Source organism: Cyclopterus lumpus, chromosome 7 (genome assembly GCF_009769545.1).
Source record: "Cyclopterus lumpus isolate fCycLum1 chromosome 7, fCycLum1.pri, whole genome shotgun sequence".
NCBI lineage: Eukaryota > Metazoa > Chordata > Actinopteri > Perciformes > Cyclopteridae > Cyclopterus > Cyclopterus lumpus.
This window is the reverse complement of record NC_046972.1, coordinates 9,066,994-9,084,029: the sequence shown is the minus strand read 5'-3', so window position 1 is coordinate 9,084,029 and position 17,036 is coordinate 9,066,994. Positions and strand designations below refer to the sequence as shown.

Here is a 17,036-nt window from a genome sequence, read left to right as displayed (position 1 = left end):
GTTAAGGTCGCCTCGGCAAGTCCCAGTCGCTCCTGCATCTGGTGCAGCTTAGCTATGGCTTTAGTCGACATATGTATGGTGTTGGTGATTCTCCGAGCGGTGTTGATCACGGTAACCACACTGCGGCACTCTTCGATAGCCCCCGTCACGATCAAGTGTATGGAGTGAGCCATGCATCGAATGTGCTCAAAGCCACTTTCCGCCATGGCTTTCACCATATTGCTTGTGTTGTTGGTGACTATAAACCCGACAGCAAATCTGTGTGGAACCACAGCTTGCCACTCTTCAACAAGGCCCAGGAGGTGTTGCAGGATTTCTGCTGGAGTGGACTCTGTGTCGATGTCCTTCATGCTGAGCAACGCACTGACGCGCTTGTGTGTCACGGCCCCGCCACCTGACATGTACTGCACAAACCAATGTCCTGTGAGAGAAAGGTAGGAGCTGGTGGAGAACTTCCTGGTCCAGATGTCGGCCGTGCAGTGCACAACATCGCCCTCGACGTTCACAAGGCTCTCGATCACTTTAGATGTCACTCTTTGGTGAAGCCGTGGAATGACTTTGTTACTGAAGTGAATGCCTGCTGGGAGTGTGTAATGGGGTGCCACCACTCTCATGAGTTTACGGAAGCCATGGTTCTCCACGAACGAATACGGTAACAGATCCATGCTGATCATTTCACCCACGCTGTCGGTGATCGTCTGGGTCATTGTACGGCTCAGTCGATCGTGGGCTTCAGATGCATGAGCTGCAGGATCTGCAGGAGCTGCAGGATCTGCAGGAGCTGCAGGAGCAGCAGGAGCAGCAGGAGCAGCGGGGGTCGGCTGGGACCTCCTGCTGCTCTGAGTGCCACGGATACCGGCCACATTGCGATGCTTGTAATACATATGGTTGTGCATGTTGCTGGTGGTGAGATGTCCTAAATTCTTTCCTCTGCCCACAACTCTCTTGCATATGCTGCATGCCACCTTCGTCACGTCGTCGGCACAGATGGTGAAATATTTCCAGATTGCACTCTTCTTTCTCCTTTGCTGTTTTGTTGTTGAGGTGTCACCCACGTGTTGATCGCGTGCAGCAGCAGCATTGTGACCGTCTGTCGTGTCTTCAATCTTCACAATATCACGAGCATCCATGACTAACAGTTTACAGGATAACACGATGTTACCCTCGGACCTGTCTCAGCTGGTTGAGTCATACATCTGCTCCTCATCTGGTCCACTTCACTTATTCAACCACGAGTTGTTGTTGTTATTGTTGTTGTTGTTGTGTTTGTTTTCATCCAGCATATGAACGCTCCTCCTCCTCCTCCTCCTCCTCCTCCTCCCTCACCAGCTGGCCCACGGGACGAAACGCTGCGACGCCACTTGAATGTCAGCGATGTGCACAATAGATTTACGGACGACCAAAAGCGACTCCCTGGCAACGTGAGGGGATTGTTTCTTTTGGTGCTTCTTCTTCTTCTTCTTCTTCTTCTTCTTCTTCTTCTTCTTTTTCTTCTTCTTCGTCCTTCAATTCCCTGCCGATTTTACGCCGCTGGTGTGTTGCTGCCCCTCACGGGCCACTTGGCGAAATACAGCTCCCCCTTCACAGAGAATAAAGTCATGCATACATCTCAATGTTTTACATTTTGGTGGGAATTCCTCCCCAAACATCAGCATTTTGATGATGGCATTCAGTTAGTTAGAGGGGAATATGCTTTTCTGCTGTTGTTATTGCTTTATCATGATGCGATACACAACGCTATTATTTGCAGGATATTTCGAGATGAAATCTGCATTTGTGTCACTGAAACTGGAAGACGGAATTATGAACATCTGAAGGAAGTTGAAATGCAATAATCAATTATTGTGGTTTGGGTTCATTGTGAAGAGGCGCCCTCTCGTGGTGAAGTTAAGCAACTGTTTCAATGTCCGTCTTCTTACAGGACCGCTTCGCCGTCTGAGAGGGAGGCGGATAGATACGAGTTGATCTAACTGCATTCTTCCCGAGTAAAGAGTGCAAAGATATAGAGCGCAAATAAATGAAATAACAGAGAAAACTGGCGACTAAGAAGCAGTTCTCAGCAAAGTATTTATGCGAGTCGGTAATGCAGACAATGTGACACAATGTGACATCGTTTTACATCTCATGAGTAGGATTCACCGCCCGGTGCAGGATAGACTAAATAGATGTAAACTCCTGAGAAACATCCGCACGACAATCCACATACAGGGTTCCTCTCCATGATAATATGAACTCCACTCGGGTTTAAAAGGCGACGTCCTACGTTCACGCATCGTAATTTCTTATATATATGAGTTTCATTTTTCACAAAGTTAGGAAGCCCCGCGTGAGCAGGGCATCAAAAAATTAGTTGAAACTCTTATTGATCCTCTCCACGGAAATCTTTAGTAAAAGGCGAAAGATTTATGCGATCTGAAGAGAAACAAGAGTGTGTACTTTACAGAAGGACGACTGCCCGACTATATTCTCCGCCTTACTGTATTCACGTATGGTTCCTTTTTTACGTAACACCATTGCTAAAATTGTTTGGAATTACAAAACAATCCCTATGCAACAAAGAGCTCTATTAATCTACCAAAATAATATGGATGAGAATTACATGGAAAAGGTTTAATTTAGAACTATCACACATGCGCTATGCATTGTGGGAATATGGTGATCTGACCACGCCTCTGCTTTTAATAGAAAACCTCTTCGAGCATAAGTACTCTTTTTTTTTTCTTTCTTTGCAAAAATATCGTGTGGCTGTTGTATAAAGAGGGTGTGAACTGTTTTCACCATAAGTTGGAATAGTGTTTCTGCTCTGCAGCGATCGTTTACAAGCATCTAGTTGTACGCATGCGCAAACAAGATTCGGTCAAGATGAGCCTATACCTCTTCCCACATCTCACATGTAACTTTCTGTTTTTAGCGAGATGCATACTTAAGATGTTCACAAAATGAACAGTTTCACAACAATGTCTCCGCATACTAGGTTTACTATTTCTTATAACTTTTCATTCATCTTTTGGGATAAAAAAAAATAAATGTCAAATTTCTCCAACGGTCATCATTTTGACCAAACAAAACACCTTTAAAGTGTAACGGCACATAGGGCCAGGATAAACTATTGCTTTAAGAAGAAGAATTCAATCAAGTGTGTCGTAGATAAATGACAGATAAATAGAAGAAAAGAGATTTCTCACTTCTCTTAATTTGTAATCCCACACGGAAATTAGGATTTCAAACTGTTTCACGGCTGTGCGTTAGAACATATGAATGCTTTTCTTATGGACGAGATGATTTCATCACAAATGTTGTTAAACAGACAATGTGAAGCTAATTTAAAGTCATCAATTATTACACATGAAGCCAGCTAATATGCTCCTAAAATGTTGAGAAAGTCCTGTTTGAACAGAGGAGCTTAATATTTGATGGGTCTCTGCATTTACACAGTCCCTCATTCTTTATTAAAGGCATCTTCTCTGGTTGGATAGCCCACACTTACAGTGATTTGTCGGCTTGAAATTCCACGGAATAACTGAGGCACTGGCACAATTCCACCATACTTGTCAGTGATTTTAACATTTCCCGGAGAGAGCCCGTGTCATTTTGTCAGCCTCCCCATGGTTGCAGTATATGCGGGGACAGCGGGGAGGGCTGTCAAACTGTGCCCGCCTGAGAGCGCCTATCCCCGGGTTGATGAGCCATAATAAGGGCCGGCCAGGTGGTGAAAATAAGCAGGGAGGCAAGTGTGATGGACGTGTGTGTGTGTGTGTGTGTGTGTGTGTGTGTGTGTGTGTGTGTGTGTGTGTGCGTGCGTGCGTGTGTGTGTGTGTGCGCGCGTGTGTTTATTTAGTGCGACATTGCTTACGTTACCAATTAGCCACATTGACTACAAGTTCGAATTATTCTCAATTGATTCATTCTTTCTGAACACAAATTTCCTCCTGAGGCATTTTATGCTTTATCTAAATTATTGGTCATGTTAAATAAAGAAGCGTGTGTGTGTGTGTGTGTGTGTGTGTGTGTGTGTGTGTGTGTGTGTGTGGGTGGGTGTGTGTGTGTGTGTGTGTGTGTGTGGGTGTGTGTGTGTGTGTGTGTGTGAGTGTGAGAGAGAGAGAAAGAGAGAGAGGGCTGGTGGGGGGAGAAGGCGCATTGAGCCGAGTATTCACTCCAGATCTTGAGGATGTTTCAGCCTCTCGCTGCGGAATGTCTTCTCCACTTGTGAAGTGAGTGTAGCTTAAACTCAGTAACTCACCACTTATTCCGCCGGGCAGATTGCCTCCAAGACACTCCGGCTCTCTGCATGGAGACACGTTGCTGCTGTTGCTGCAACATGAGGGCGCTGTGTTTGAACTTTGCCATCACCTGTCTGTGTCTTCTCCCTTCAGCGGTGAGTATACGATCAACCAAAGCTCTAAGTTGCTCAATATAATATATAATATATTGTTTAGCCGGCTCTAAGAAATGTTCTGCAGTTCATTTGCTTAATTCCCTCATGTTCTATATCTGCACTGTTCATGCTGCATTGGTGCCCAATCAATTGTTCTTTTTTGGTGTTGGTTCTGAATTCATCAATAACCAATCAGCATCAATAATTTCTGATATATCTGAAGTCTATTCTGTTGAGAAAGAATACAATAAATAATCATCTTTTTTTAGGGATAATATGTAGACAGAGTTGAGAACAAGTTGATTGATTGCTCTGCTGTGAATGTTCTGATCTGATTTCAGCTTCAACTTGAAACTCTTCCATTGAAAAGTTTGTGGCATGCTGTTTCATTTGCTTTTGTTCTGGTGTTCTCAGAATTGAAGACTTGTATCTCATGATGTGAGACTGTCTAGGGGACTTGATCAAAGCTGACTCTTCTATTAGATGGGGAAGTTCAGCCAAAATGGGTCTTCTTCATCCCTCCAAAATGTAATTTGTTCCACTGCCGTGGTCTGTAATTCTCTTTCAGGCATAACTCTAACTTAATTGTCTCTCTTGTCTTTAATTTAACTTACTTTGGACTGTAGCATCGGTAACTGTAACATGGAACTTGTCAGAAGAACAACCTCATGTTGTGCTTCATTAGCTGAACCCTTTGTCAGTTTGACAAGTTAAATCGCCCCGTCACTTTGTTTTTAAGTGGGGAAAATCTGACACGTATCTTTTTAGCCAATCGCAAAAATGTTCTCTCGGCCCCTAAAATGCAATTACTGCTCTCATCTTTCTCAGTTGTTCTGCTTCTGCAGGTGCCTTTGCGCAGGTGTTGTGCGTGCATCCACTGCACCGCTGTTGCTCAGTTGCAGTCACTGTGCTGGCATCTTGACACAGAGCCAGCGACATGGCTGTCACACACTGGGCTCCAATTAGGTGAGAGCAGCACATCGCTGGAGGTTTAGGCTCGTAACAATATGCCCAGCTGGAGCTCATGGTTACAGCACAAGACAGAGATTGGCACACAGGGCTGTGGTGGTTAGAGTTGTTGTGAGTCCCACCTGTTGGTGAGGACCGATGGAGCTGTTTACTCAGAAATATGGGGGTGAACAACACGAAACCTCCATCGCCTTCGACCCATTATGATGAAAATGGAAATTAAGTGCACAGAACCTTTTGCCCAACTCATGTCTCAATTCTCTAGAGGCATAAACAACATTGACTTGTCTCCCACACCTCATCTTAACTTAAAAATGGTAGTGTGTTGCAAGAGATGATAAAAGTCTTAATATTTGATTTCACCTGCATATCATTTGTTTTTACACTTACTAGGAGCTCAATATCCTTAAAACTGGTAATATGGTAACACGTGCAATGAAGAAAATATCTTCTTTTATTTATTTTAATGCAGTGCTATTGTTTAAATTATAAATATTCAGTCCAGCATCAAGTTTTAACAAGGGAGCGAGAGAGCGCTAAGGAGGACAACCAGATGCAAGTGTGTTAAAGGCAATGTGTGTGTGTGTGTGTGTGTGTTTGTGTGTGTGTGTGTGTCTGTGTGTGTGTGTGTGTGTGTGTGTGTGTGGGTGTGTGTCTGCGTGCGTGTGTGTGTGTGTGCGTGCGTGCGTGCGTGTGTGTGCATGTGTGTTTGTGTGTGTGTGTGTGCGCGTGCTGCTTGTGGTAGTCCTTGCCTGAAGGGTCTTACCTATTGATCACAGTCAATTTTAAGACATTCTCATTCAGAGGACATCAAACAAATAATTATATTTTCATCGATTATTTGCTACTTTGTGATGTAGCAAAAGTGGAACTGTCCTTCATTTGCGGTCATCCTGTTTGTTCTGAGGCTATATGTATTATGAATGATATCTTCGAAAGTATTTACTAGTATTAAAGTACCTCTGATGAATGTGGTTCCTGGCCCTGTTTGAGCAATCTGGGTGTATCAAACCGACACAGAGCTGTGGACAATACACATTATTTGTCAGTATGATTTTAAGAGGTACGTCAGAAATTCCTGAAAACCTTTAAAACCGTCAACCAATTTATCGTATGATGTCAGTAGCCCGCTTTTGTTGCCCACTGTTGGACCAAGACAAATGGTATCGCTGAAAAGCAAGCTCATAAAAGACAAGTTGTACAGATACGGATAAAGCGGACATCCCTTCTTACCAAAACCTTATCCTTGTATTCTGTGCTTCAAAATAACAACAACAATGATTATTAAAAAACATATTTTTTCACTTAAACCTAGCTGTGCCGGCTATGCAAAGAGGTTAGGTTATATTTACTCAAGTTTCGAGAGATCTGTGCCTGAGACATAAGCCTCCGTCCCAAAACCACAGAGCTGAGTGGGATATTGTTTGTGGTGTTAACAGCATAGAAAGTCAATGGTAGCACATCTCCCCGTTTCTCTGGACAATCCACAGAACACACTGGCAGTGTTATCTTTAATAGGGAAGGTTTTTTTGGTAGACAGTACAATATCTCCAAATGTAAAGGTTCTCTATAGGATATTTAGAGTCGTTGTTTGCGCCGTTAGCTGTGAGCCGCAAGAATAGCCGGCATTGTGTGGAGGTGTATACTCGTTTTCAGTTCTGCACCTTAACGTTAAATAAAAAACAAAAGATAACGTTAAATGAGAAATGTGCTATTCAGTGTTTTGTGAGAATTGAGAAAAAAAGAGCACTTGAATTTGAGGCTTTTCTTAATTTACATGTTATTCTCCACAGGTCCAAGAAACAGCCAAGCCCTTGGAGTTTCAGAGCCAACAATGGAGAGAGGAAGAAGGAGGGCCAGGAGACGCCGTGGGAGCTGCTTTGAAAGTTAAATATATCTTCAAAGATCTACAGATCATCTCCAGCAAACAAAAAACACCTGCTTACGGCTCACTCGGCCCGTACGGATGGCCACAGAACTTTTCCCAAGCCCTGGATCAGTATCTTTACCGCGCCCCTTCTAAATCCAAACCGTCACCGAAGACTAAGAAGATCCTGGGCTGGGGCGATTTCTACTTTAACGTGAAGACGGTGAAGTTCAGCCTCCTGGTGACGGGGAAAATCGTTGACCACATCAACGGCACGTTCAGTGTCTACTTCCGCCACAACTCGTCCCGTCTGGGGAACATATCCGTCAGCATCGTCCCACCCTCCAAAGCGGTAGGGTGGGAGGTTTTGGATCCAGCGGCTCAGGGCGTTCACACCAAAAACCCGGTACTGGTTCCGGATCTGACGTCCCAGTTGCAGAGCCCACCTCAGTCCACCAGCTCGACTCCTGCAGACCATCAGAAGCAGCAGCAGGACATGATGACGGTGACCGAACTCAACTGCCGAATCGAATACCAGAGAACCAACAGGTCCAAGAAGACCAAGCCCTGCATGTATGACCCGGGGCAGACCTGCTACTCAGAAAACACCCAGTCCCAGGCAGCCTGGATCTGCGCCAAACCGTTTAAGGTTATATGCATCTTCATCGCCTTCACCGGCACCGATTACAGGCTGGCGCAGAAAGTCTGTCCCGACCACAATTTTCAGACAGAGCAAAACCAGCAGCACTTCGGATGATCAACTCAGAGATAACAAACACTGACTTCTCATACATCTGTAAATCATGTGTTCAGTTTTTAAAATAGGTTTGCGATTGACTGTTTTTATACGCTATTTTCAACGCGTCAGTGAGTGCAGTTTGAGCCTTGTGTTAACGTGTCAGTGAGATGAATCAGATTTGTAAAGTGATTCTTGTGTCGTCTGAAACTATACTCATCTGCCAAAAGCTCCACATTGTCTTGAAAAAAAGCAGCGACTTAATCCACCATATCATTTTGTCTGTAGTGTTTTTTTTTTATATATGCATTGACAGAAGTGAAGACTTGAAATAGATACATCTTTAGAGACAAAATTATCCAATCTATGGACTTCAAGTGCTTTTTACTATAAAATGAACACTTGCCTGTTCATTGTACAGACTGATAAGATATTTCTTCTTCAAAGAACTGATGCAGAGTGATTTACTGAAACAGATGATTTACTGTTGCAGAGACTTTTGCAGTAGCACAAAGTACAAATGTCCTTGGCTTTCCTCCAGTACTGATTATACTTTCACCCTTTGCACCCCGAAAAGCTTTCTGTTTTCCCAGCACTCACCTGTCACAGGCATGCTTTCTCTGTCGTTACAGCAAACAATACGGGTGAGTACATTATGCATTTATTTAAGAGCTTTTTTAAATGTACGCCTATATACACTTGTATCCGTGTTGGAAGATCCTAAGAGTTGTCGTCACAAAACCCCTTCTCACTGCTAACTAGGTCAGCTTGTCAACCCAGGTCCCCTCAACCACGAAAGACGTGTGCTCTGTGTTGCGCTTTTAATTCATCACCGTATTTGTATGATAACTGTGATTATTGCAGCCCATCAAATAAGAAGAGTGCTGCTGTTTGTCCCATAATATTTGTATTTGAAGAAAAGTTGACTGTACAGTCCGCCCTTTGTGCAAGACCTAATTTACTCAAAGCTTAGAAAACACAATGAACACAATAGATGAAAGGAGACTTGCTTCAACATATATTATGCTTGAACAGTAATCGCTCTATTAAGCCAAAGGAATAGTTACGTAACTAGCACGCAGCTCCACACTGCCTGCAACAAACAAAACCCTGATAAATAAGTCACTGCCTGTGTGGCCAGCCACATATCACTTTTCATGTCCAAGGTTTTCCATAACCGCTCCACTGAATAGCACGCTTGTTTATTGCACTGCCTTTCATTTAATGGATTGTTTAGAACATCAAAAGGCGCATTATTCTAACTCCCTTGTTTCCAAACCCCCGGTGCAAAGTATTATAATTTAGAGTGATGAAAGTGTGTTTTGCACAGGCTCACTCTTCCTGAGGTTTTCAAAAGACACCAAAGGAGTAATCCTGGAAAACAACAACAAAACGCTTCAGAAACTTTTGCACTGCACAGACAGTTCACAACAATGGAGAGTTGCATCAAATCCTGTGTCTCCTCATGAAGGTTTTTTTTAACTACTGAGTCGTTAAACAGAACAGTAAGTTGTCAGAAGTATAGCACCATCTCTCCAAGGTCTTGTCAAACAGAGAGCAGTTTTGCAACTCCTGTGGACATTTAGTTGTTGACCATGAATGATAATGTTGTGTGTCTACCCACCGCCCCCCTGCAGCCCCTCCTCCTCAGGGCTTCAGGATGTCTGGGCCGAGAGGGGCAGGTCACAGCGGCGTCATGCAGGCGAGGTCTCAGCAGCGCAGCCAGGTGGACGGGGCAGGAGAACCTGGCTCAGGACGACCCGGAGATGTGGAGCCTCCTGCAGCAGGAGAAGGACAGGCAGTGTCGGGGACTGGAGCTCATAGCATCAGAGGTAAAGAGGAGAGGTGTTCAGTGTTTCATGATCCGTTGGATTTTACATTCACTCATAATGTCCCTTTAAATAACGACACAGGTTTGAAAGTATTTATTATTTTGAAGAAGGAGGGGAGCCATGATGTAGGAGAGATGGATTAAGGGTCCGGAAGGAGGATGAGGGATGTGGGTCGAAGGATGAAGGGTTGTGAGTTAAGGGTATGGACCAGGGTTGTTGGATGTTGGTCCGGTGTCAGCTGGAGGGGAGCCGTCTCTGATCGAGCTCTATCCATCCATCCATCCATTTTCAATACCGCTTATCCTCATTAGGGTCGCGGGGGCGCTGGAGCCTATCCCAGCTGACATAGGGCGAAGGCAGGGGACACCCTGGACAGGCCGCCAGTCCATCGAGGGCACATGTAGGGACATACAACCATTCACTCTCACATTCACACCTATGGGACATTTAGAGATCAATTAACCTGCAGCATGTCTTTGGACTGTGGGAGGAAGCCAGAGAGTCCGGAGAGAACCCACGCTGCCACGGGGAGAACATGCAAACTCCACACAGAAGGACCGCTCCGACCGGGAATTGAACCCGCGGCCCTCTTGCTGTGAGGCGACAGTGCTAGCCACTACACCACCGTGCAGCCCTGATCGAGCTCTAATCAAGCTCTAAGTGGTTGATCCAGCCACGACACACGTCAGAGCAACTGCAAGTCACCAGAGATGTAGTTTCTGGAATTTATTGTTTTCTTCAGAGAGTTCAGAGATTTTCTTTGCATCTCATAAGTGATTCCTTCAAGTTTGAAGCTGTGGTACAAGGGAGTTATCATGCCACTACTCTGCAGCAATTATCAATCCACAGGGCTATCTATCACATTGACATCTAAAATATGTTCATCTACTAAAATATGTTCATCTACATCTACTGCAGCAGACTGACTCTCAATGAAGAGACACCTTTTTTTTTTCTTCAGGAACAAGTGATCCCATTAGGTTCCCTCGCTGAATTCTGCCATTGATCTCCACATTTTAAGTTGAGCTAGAGGAGGAGGGGTGATCGTGTGTGTGTGTGTGTGTGTGTGTGTGTGTGTGTGTGTGTGTGTGTGTGTGTGTGTGTGGAGATAATGTTTTGAAATGTCATGGAGAGAGTTTTGTGTCCCATGAGGGACTGGGTTTAAATCCCACTGGAATGATTGAGGGATCCCAGAACAGTGACAGGTTTAGTATAATAACAAGGCTGAGGAGGCCAGAGAGGGAGACAGAGGGAGATGATGAGCAGAAGTGAGAGTGGGAAGAAAAAAAACAGACTGAGACAGGGAGAAAAATTCATTTACATTCATTTCCTTTTCTGCAGCTCCTCTCCTCTGACTCTCAAGTGTCTGGGAGAGTTGACAGTGCTCAACCCCACAGGGATTCAGTATTGAATTCCTCCATATTTCTCTTTTAATTTGAATATATCACCTCTAATATTTTATTATTTTTAGATAAGCTAATCCGTTTAGCAGTTTCCAGAAAAGACTGATATGAACATTTTGTAAGATTTATGAAACAAATTCAACAGATTGAAATATCATTTGGTTTATCATCTTCTGACTCTAGAACATGTTGTTGTTGTTATAATTGGTTTAGTTAAAGTAAATTGCATACTGGGTATGGAAAGTTTGGACTGTTGTTGTTGTTGTACTGTGTCGCCTTGCTGAAAAAGAGCAGGAGTGTTTAATCACCCTTCGTCAGGTAAAAAAAAAAAGGTTATACTATATTCGGATGGTGACAGTGTTCTGAATATTTATGTATGATGTATGCAGTACATACGCTGTACATATTTTTTACAATCAACACTTGAAATAATGAAGGCACCTGCAATTGACAAGGTAGTGTGTGTGTATATACACACACACACACGCGCGTACAGCGTGTGGCTGTGGATCTTGACACTGTGCTCGTTTGTCCTGTCAGAACTTCTGCAGCCGTGCAGCGCTCGAGGCTCAGGGCTCCTGTCTGAACAACAAATACTCTGAGGGATACCCAGGACAAAGGTAACGACACACATAATGCAATTTCCAAAATAAATTGTTAAAATTGTTATAAAAGATTTTCAAAAGCCCAATTGTACAAATTTGAAAGATTGAATTATATGGCAATTTTACTCCCCCAAACTAGAATGTACATGATGCAATTAAACAAAATATGATACAGTACTGGAGAACACAATACACTGTTATGCAATACAATATGAAAGACATAATTGTAATACAATACTCTTGTAATACAGTACAACACACAATACGTAACGATAAAATACGTAACGATACGTAACGATACAATACTTAACATACAATACAATACGTAACATACAATACAATACGTAACATACAATACGTAACATACAATACGTAACATACAATACGTAACATACAATACGTAACGATACTACACTTAACGATACAATACGTAACATACAATACGTAACATACAATACGTAACGATACGATTCAATACGTAACGATACAATATGTAACAATATAATACGTAACGATACTACACGTAACGATACTACACGTAACGATACTACACGTAACGATACAATACAATACGTAACGATACAATACAATACGTAACGATACAATACAATACAATACGATACAACACGTAACGATACAATACGTAACGATACAATATGTAACAATACGTAACGATACAATACGTAACGATATAATACATAACGATACAATACAATACGTAACACACAAGACAAAATAATACAACATGATATCTTAATAAATGCCTTTTGTTTTTCTCAGGTACTATGGAGGTGCAGAGATAGTTGACAAGATTGAGCTGCTGTGCCAGAAGAGAGCACTCTTCGCATTCGGTCTGGACCCAAATCTGTGGGGCATCAACGTCCAACCATACTCTGGATCCCCCGCTAACTTTGCAGCCTACACATCTGTACTGCAGCCCCATGACCGCATCATGGGCCTGGATCTGCCAGACGGGGGACAGTGAGTGAGCTTGTATTCAGATAGAAACAATACATGATAAGTTAAAAGGTACAGTGTGTAGCATTTAGGGGGATCCATTGGCAGAATTGGAATGTAATATTAATACAAAAAATGAGAATAGTTATATTTTTGTTACCATAGAATACTAATAATGATATCTACAGAACTGCCAAACCAAACCCTATCTCTCGATAGGGCCCTTAGTGTTTTTGCATCAGCCTCTGGGTTCTCCTACACGCTTTTCATACGGGAGAAGTTTCAGTTGGTTGCAATCTGCAACCTCACTGCTGGATGGCTATGATGACGCTGTCTGATGACTGAACAAGTCACAGTCTTATGATTCTTAGCTAAAATACCAATGCATTTAGGCTGACATGTTATAAGCATTATCTGACAGTTATTATTGAGTTTTGATGTGAAACTGGATGTTTTTATGGGACTTAACGTCAAGAGGAATTAGTGTAAATGACTAAATGTTAGTCACACAGTCTGGAGTTGTCACAATATACCACGCTCTTAGAAATGAATACCTCTTAATTTGAACTAACCACAGAAGTGTGGGAAATGTAAATAATGATTCTACTGCAAATAATTTATATTATTTTGCATATAACAATAGGTTGAGCAATACACCCAGTGGCATAAGACAAAACAGCATTTTACTTCTCAAAAGTAAGAAAATAATAGAAAGGATGATCTAGTCTTCACATTTAATTATATTTAAATGTACAAATATACAAGTAGCAACTAAAGACGAACTTCCATTACATAAATGATAATGGAAGTTGGAAGAGAGATCAGAATAAGTTCACAATGTTTCAGAAGAACTCTCTGAACTTGTGACATGAATGCTGGACTAAATTTAATTTCTCTTTTTTTAATTTTTTATACTCCACCCCATTTCAGCCTTACCCACGGCTACATGACAGACACCAAGAGAATCTCAGCCACCTCCATCTACTTTGAATCGATGCCTTACAAGCTGGATGTGAGTAATTCGGTTGACTTTTTGTAAATAACTGTCAAAGAATCTGTGAGGAAAACAGTTAATCTAGTAACAAAAACTCACATTTGACTAGCGTGTGACTCTTTCCTCCATCCGCCTGCATCATCTCAGCCCAAAACAGGTCTGATAGATTATAACGAGCTGGAGAAGACGGCCCGACTTTTCAGACCCAAACTCATTATAGCAGGAACCAGCGCCTACGCTCGCCTCATCGACTACTCTCGCATGAAGAAGGTACCTCTTATATCAGGAATTATGTCCACTACTACATTTTAATAGCCATCAACAAGCTGTTTAACTCCATAAAGGAAGAATAGCCAAATATAAGGGCAACTAAAATAGGAAACCCAAAGAAGATAAAATAAGTAATAGGAAAGACGAATGAGTATATATGTACAATGAAATGATGTGTGTTTCAGCTGTGTGTGGAGCTTAATGCCTACCTGCTGGCAGACATGGCTCATATCAGCGGCCTGGTGGCAGCAGGAGCTGTTCCCTCTCCTTTCCAGCACGCTGACCTGGTCACCTCCACTACCCATAAGTCCTTGCGTGGAGCAAGGTGAGGGGTTGGACGTTGTGTGTGAATGATTTTTGCAATGGTCACAGAATACAGGTTAATGGTAGTCAGGTCCATGGTATTAAAATTGTTACGATCGGTGATATAGACAAAAAGTAACAGGGACTCAAAGCCCTCAAGAAACACAAGCAGCGAAACCAGCTGGACCACTAAACACTGTGGCATTATGCAGAACAATGACCCACTGGCAACCAATAGGCTGGTATATGTAGTGAATGATTTGGGAAAGGAGAACAGGTGAGCAGAAGGTCAGGTGAATGCACGTCTAACGATGGACAGGTGAAACTAATCAGGGGGAAGCAGACAAGGAAAACTGACGGGGAAACACACACAGGTGAAGTGATCTGAAATGAGAGGAGAGTAACACAATAAACACTGTAGATGAATGAACAAGCTGAACCTATAGGAGGAGGGCAGATCATGACCAACAGAGTGTTTTGTCATGACGTCTGATGTGGAGTGAAACTGTGTGGCTTTGTAATGTACGCAAGATACACACATAAGCAGAAGCACAATGTCTTTTGCCAGAGTTGAGTGCATTCGGTTTTCTTTCCACGGTGCAGGGCTGGTCTGATCTTCTACCGGAAAGGTGTGCGGTCTGTGGATAAGAAAGGTCGGGAGGTGACCTACGACCTCCAGGACAGGGTGAACTTTGCCGTGTTCCCGTCACTTCAAGGAGGACCACACAACCACGCCATTGCAGGGGTGGCCGTCGCCCTCAAACAGGTCCAGATATCAACATGAATCAGAATGAATTTAACAATAGCCAGCAAGATAAAATGAGTCAGGACATCCTTTTGGAAAACACTGCGGAACATTTTCAACACCAGCTTATGTGTAAAACCTGAGTTGGTCTTTCTCGTTACACATGCAGCATCACTTCTGTCTCTGCAGGCTTCTACTCCCATGTTCAAACAGTACATTGCTCAAGTGCTGCTGAATGCCAAGTCCATGGCTAACGCTCTGCTGAAGAAAGGCTATACGCTGGTGTCAGGTACTGAGGGAGCTAATGGGTGTTTGTTTGGACACATGAGAAGTTTCTGGATGTTTGTGTGGGGTTCCTTGTGCTAAATATGAATACAAATAGAAAAGTGAAAACGTCATCATTGTTTGTATGTGGAGGTTTGAGAGGAGAGTGAAGACACATTATCAACTGAGCAAATACAGTCAATCTGTCCTCCTCCTCTTCCACCCCCATTTCCTCCTCTCAGGTGGAACAGACAACCACCTGGCCTTGGTTGACCTTCGACCCAACGGAATGGATGGGGCTCGAGCTGAGAGGGTCCTGGAGCTGGTATACATCACCGCCAACAAGAACACCTGCCCTGGAGACAAGAGCGCTCTCTCTCCAGGAGGACTCAGACTCGGTACTCAGATCAGATGTAAAGCTTGGACAGGATGTATTGGTTATCTGGTTATTGTTGGTGAAGAGCTGCAAGGAAAGAGGTTGTTTTGGGCCGAATCTGTCAACCAGTCAGTCTTGCTACCCATATGATATTGGACCCTTTGCTCTCCCTCTGTGTGTCTGTCTGTGTTACCTGTCTCTCTTTGCTTTTGTCTGGCTGTATGATTTGTCTGTCGCTCCACCTGTCAGCATGTGTCCGTCTTAACCTCGCCCTAATATGTATTAATAATACTGTTTTCTTACAGGAACTCCGGCTCTAACCTCCAGACAGTTCAAGGAGGCGGACTTTGAAAAGGTTGTGGAGTTTATTGATGAAGGGATTCAGATCGCACTGGATGTGAAAAAGAAGACTGGTGAGAGTGTGGGGTTTTATTTGGCGTTAGACACATCATGATGACATATTGTTTTGGTGACAAGGCTTTCTAATGCCAGAGATAATGTGTTCAAAAGGGACATGATGATGTGCATCGGAGGGAAGAAATGTAAAAGTTTTAAAAAAAAGTAAATTTTTAAGTATAGGTTTAATTTTCTATTCACTTTTTCTTATATATTTTTTATATTCATATATTTAATTTTATTTATACAAATATACAGTCAGTTTCCAGTTTTTCTGTGGAAATAGGGGTTGATTCAACTGCATGATCCTTTTGAAGGATGTAGTTTGTGCTACTGTTCAATTGTATTGCGTAATTTATAGAGGTGGTCCTGGTATTTAGCCTCCCCTCACTGATATAACAGGGTGTATACAAAGAATAACACATAATGTTCAGTCCAGCCCAATAATCTTTTTACAGTCCCTAACCAACAGGTATGAACCATTTTGAAAGCACTAGATGATATTTTTTAGACAGAATTAAATTATTACTCCTTCTCCTAACAGAAAATCTGTCCAGCTTCAAGTCCTTCCTGCTGGAGGACCAAGAGACGGTGTCGCGCATCGCGGGGCTCCGCCAGCGGGTGGAGCTATTTGCAAGACCCTTCCCCATGCCCGGATTCACTGACCACTAATAACACATCACACAGAAAGGCACTTCCCATTTTATTACTCCTCTAATGTAATAGCCTTTTGATGACGCTGCCATGGAAACAAGCGTTGTTTCAAGACAGATTTATGTGAGCTGTCAAGGGCCATTTATGCACACGGTACATTTCCATGCCAACGATCGACATTATCTGCCAAATAACACAAATAATCTAATATGATGTCTCAAAGCCGGATGAATAAAATGTCACACAATGCACATTTCCAGGTTAGGCAGATAAACTGTAATCGTGTAATA

At 42.9% G+C, this 17,036-nt stretch overlaps 2 protein-coding genes and 1 non-coding gene across 4 annotated transcripts; 2 read left to right on the top strand and 1 right to left on the bottom strand.

Moving 5' to 3' along the window:
• Positions 1-2,318: 2,318 nt before the first annotated feature.
• Positions 2,319-2,432, bottom strand: LOC117734230. Its single transcript, XR_004609801.1, has one exon. It is a non-coding gene; the product is annotated as a U5 spliceosomal RNA (small nuclear RNA).
• A 1,856-nt stretch (positions 2,433-4,288) lies between these two features.
• LOC117733738 (neurexophilin-2-like) lies at positions 4,289-7,968 on the top strand. The gene is made up of 2 exons (XM_034537578.1): positions 4,289-4,375; positions 7,138-7,968. Exons 1-2 carry the CDS (start codon positions 4,289-4,291, stop codon positions 7,966-7,968), a joined length of 918 nt encoding a protein of 305 aa, XP_034393469.1.
• A 455-nt stretch (positions 7,969-8,423) lies between these two features.
• LOC117733571 (serine hydroxymethyltransferase, mitochondrial-like) lies at positions 8,424-16,764 on the top strand. 2 transcript variants are annotated; one of them, XM_034537334.1, is made up of 12 exons: positions 8,424-8,591; positions 9,585-9,779; positions 11,723-11,802; positions 12,568-12,768; positions 13,675-13,756; positions 13,886-14,008; positions 14,194-14,333; positions 14,915-15,077; positions 15,246-15,345; positions 15,563-15,718; positions 16,002-16,109; positions 16,637-16,764. In XM_034537334.1, the coding sequence occupies exons 1-12, from the start codon at positions 8,424-8,426 to the stop codon at positions 16,762-16,764; spliced, it is 1,644 nt and encodes a 547-aa protein (XP_034393225.1). The 2 variants fall into 2 exon arrangements, with proteins under 2 accessions (XP_034393225.1, XP_034393226.1); XM_034537335.1 differs by having other exon boundaries at positions 8,523-8,591; positions 16,002-16,122; positions 16,650-16,764.
• Positions 16,765-17,036: the final 272 nt, after the last annotated feature.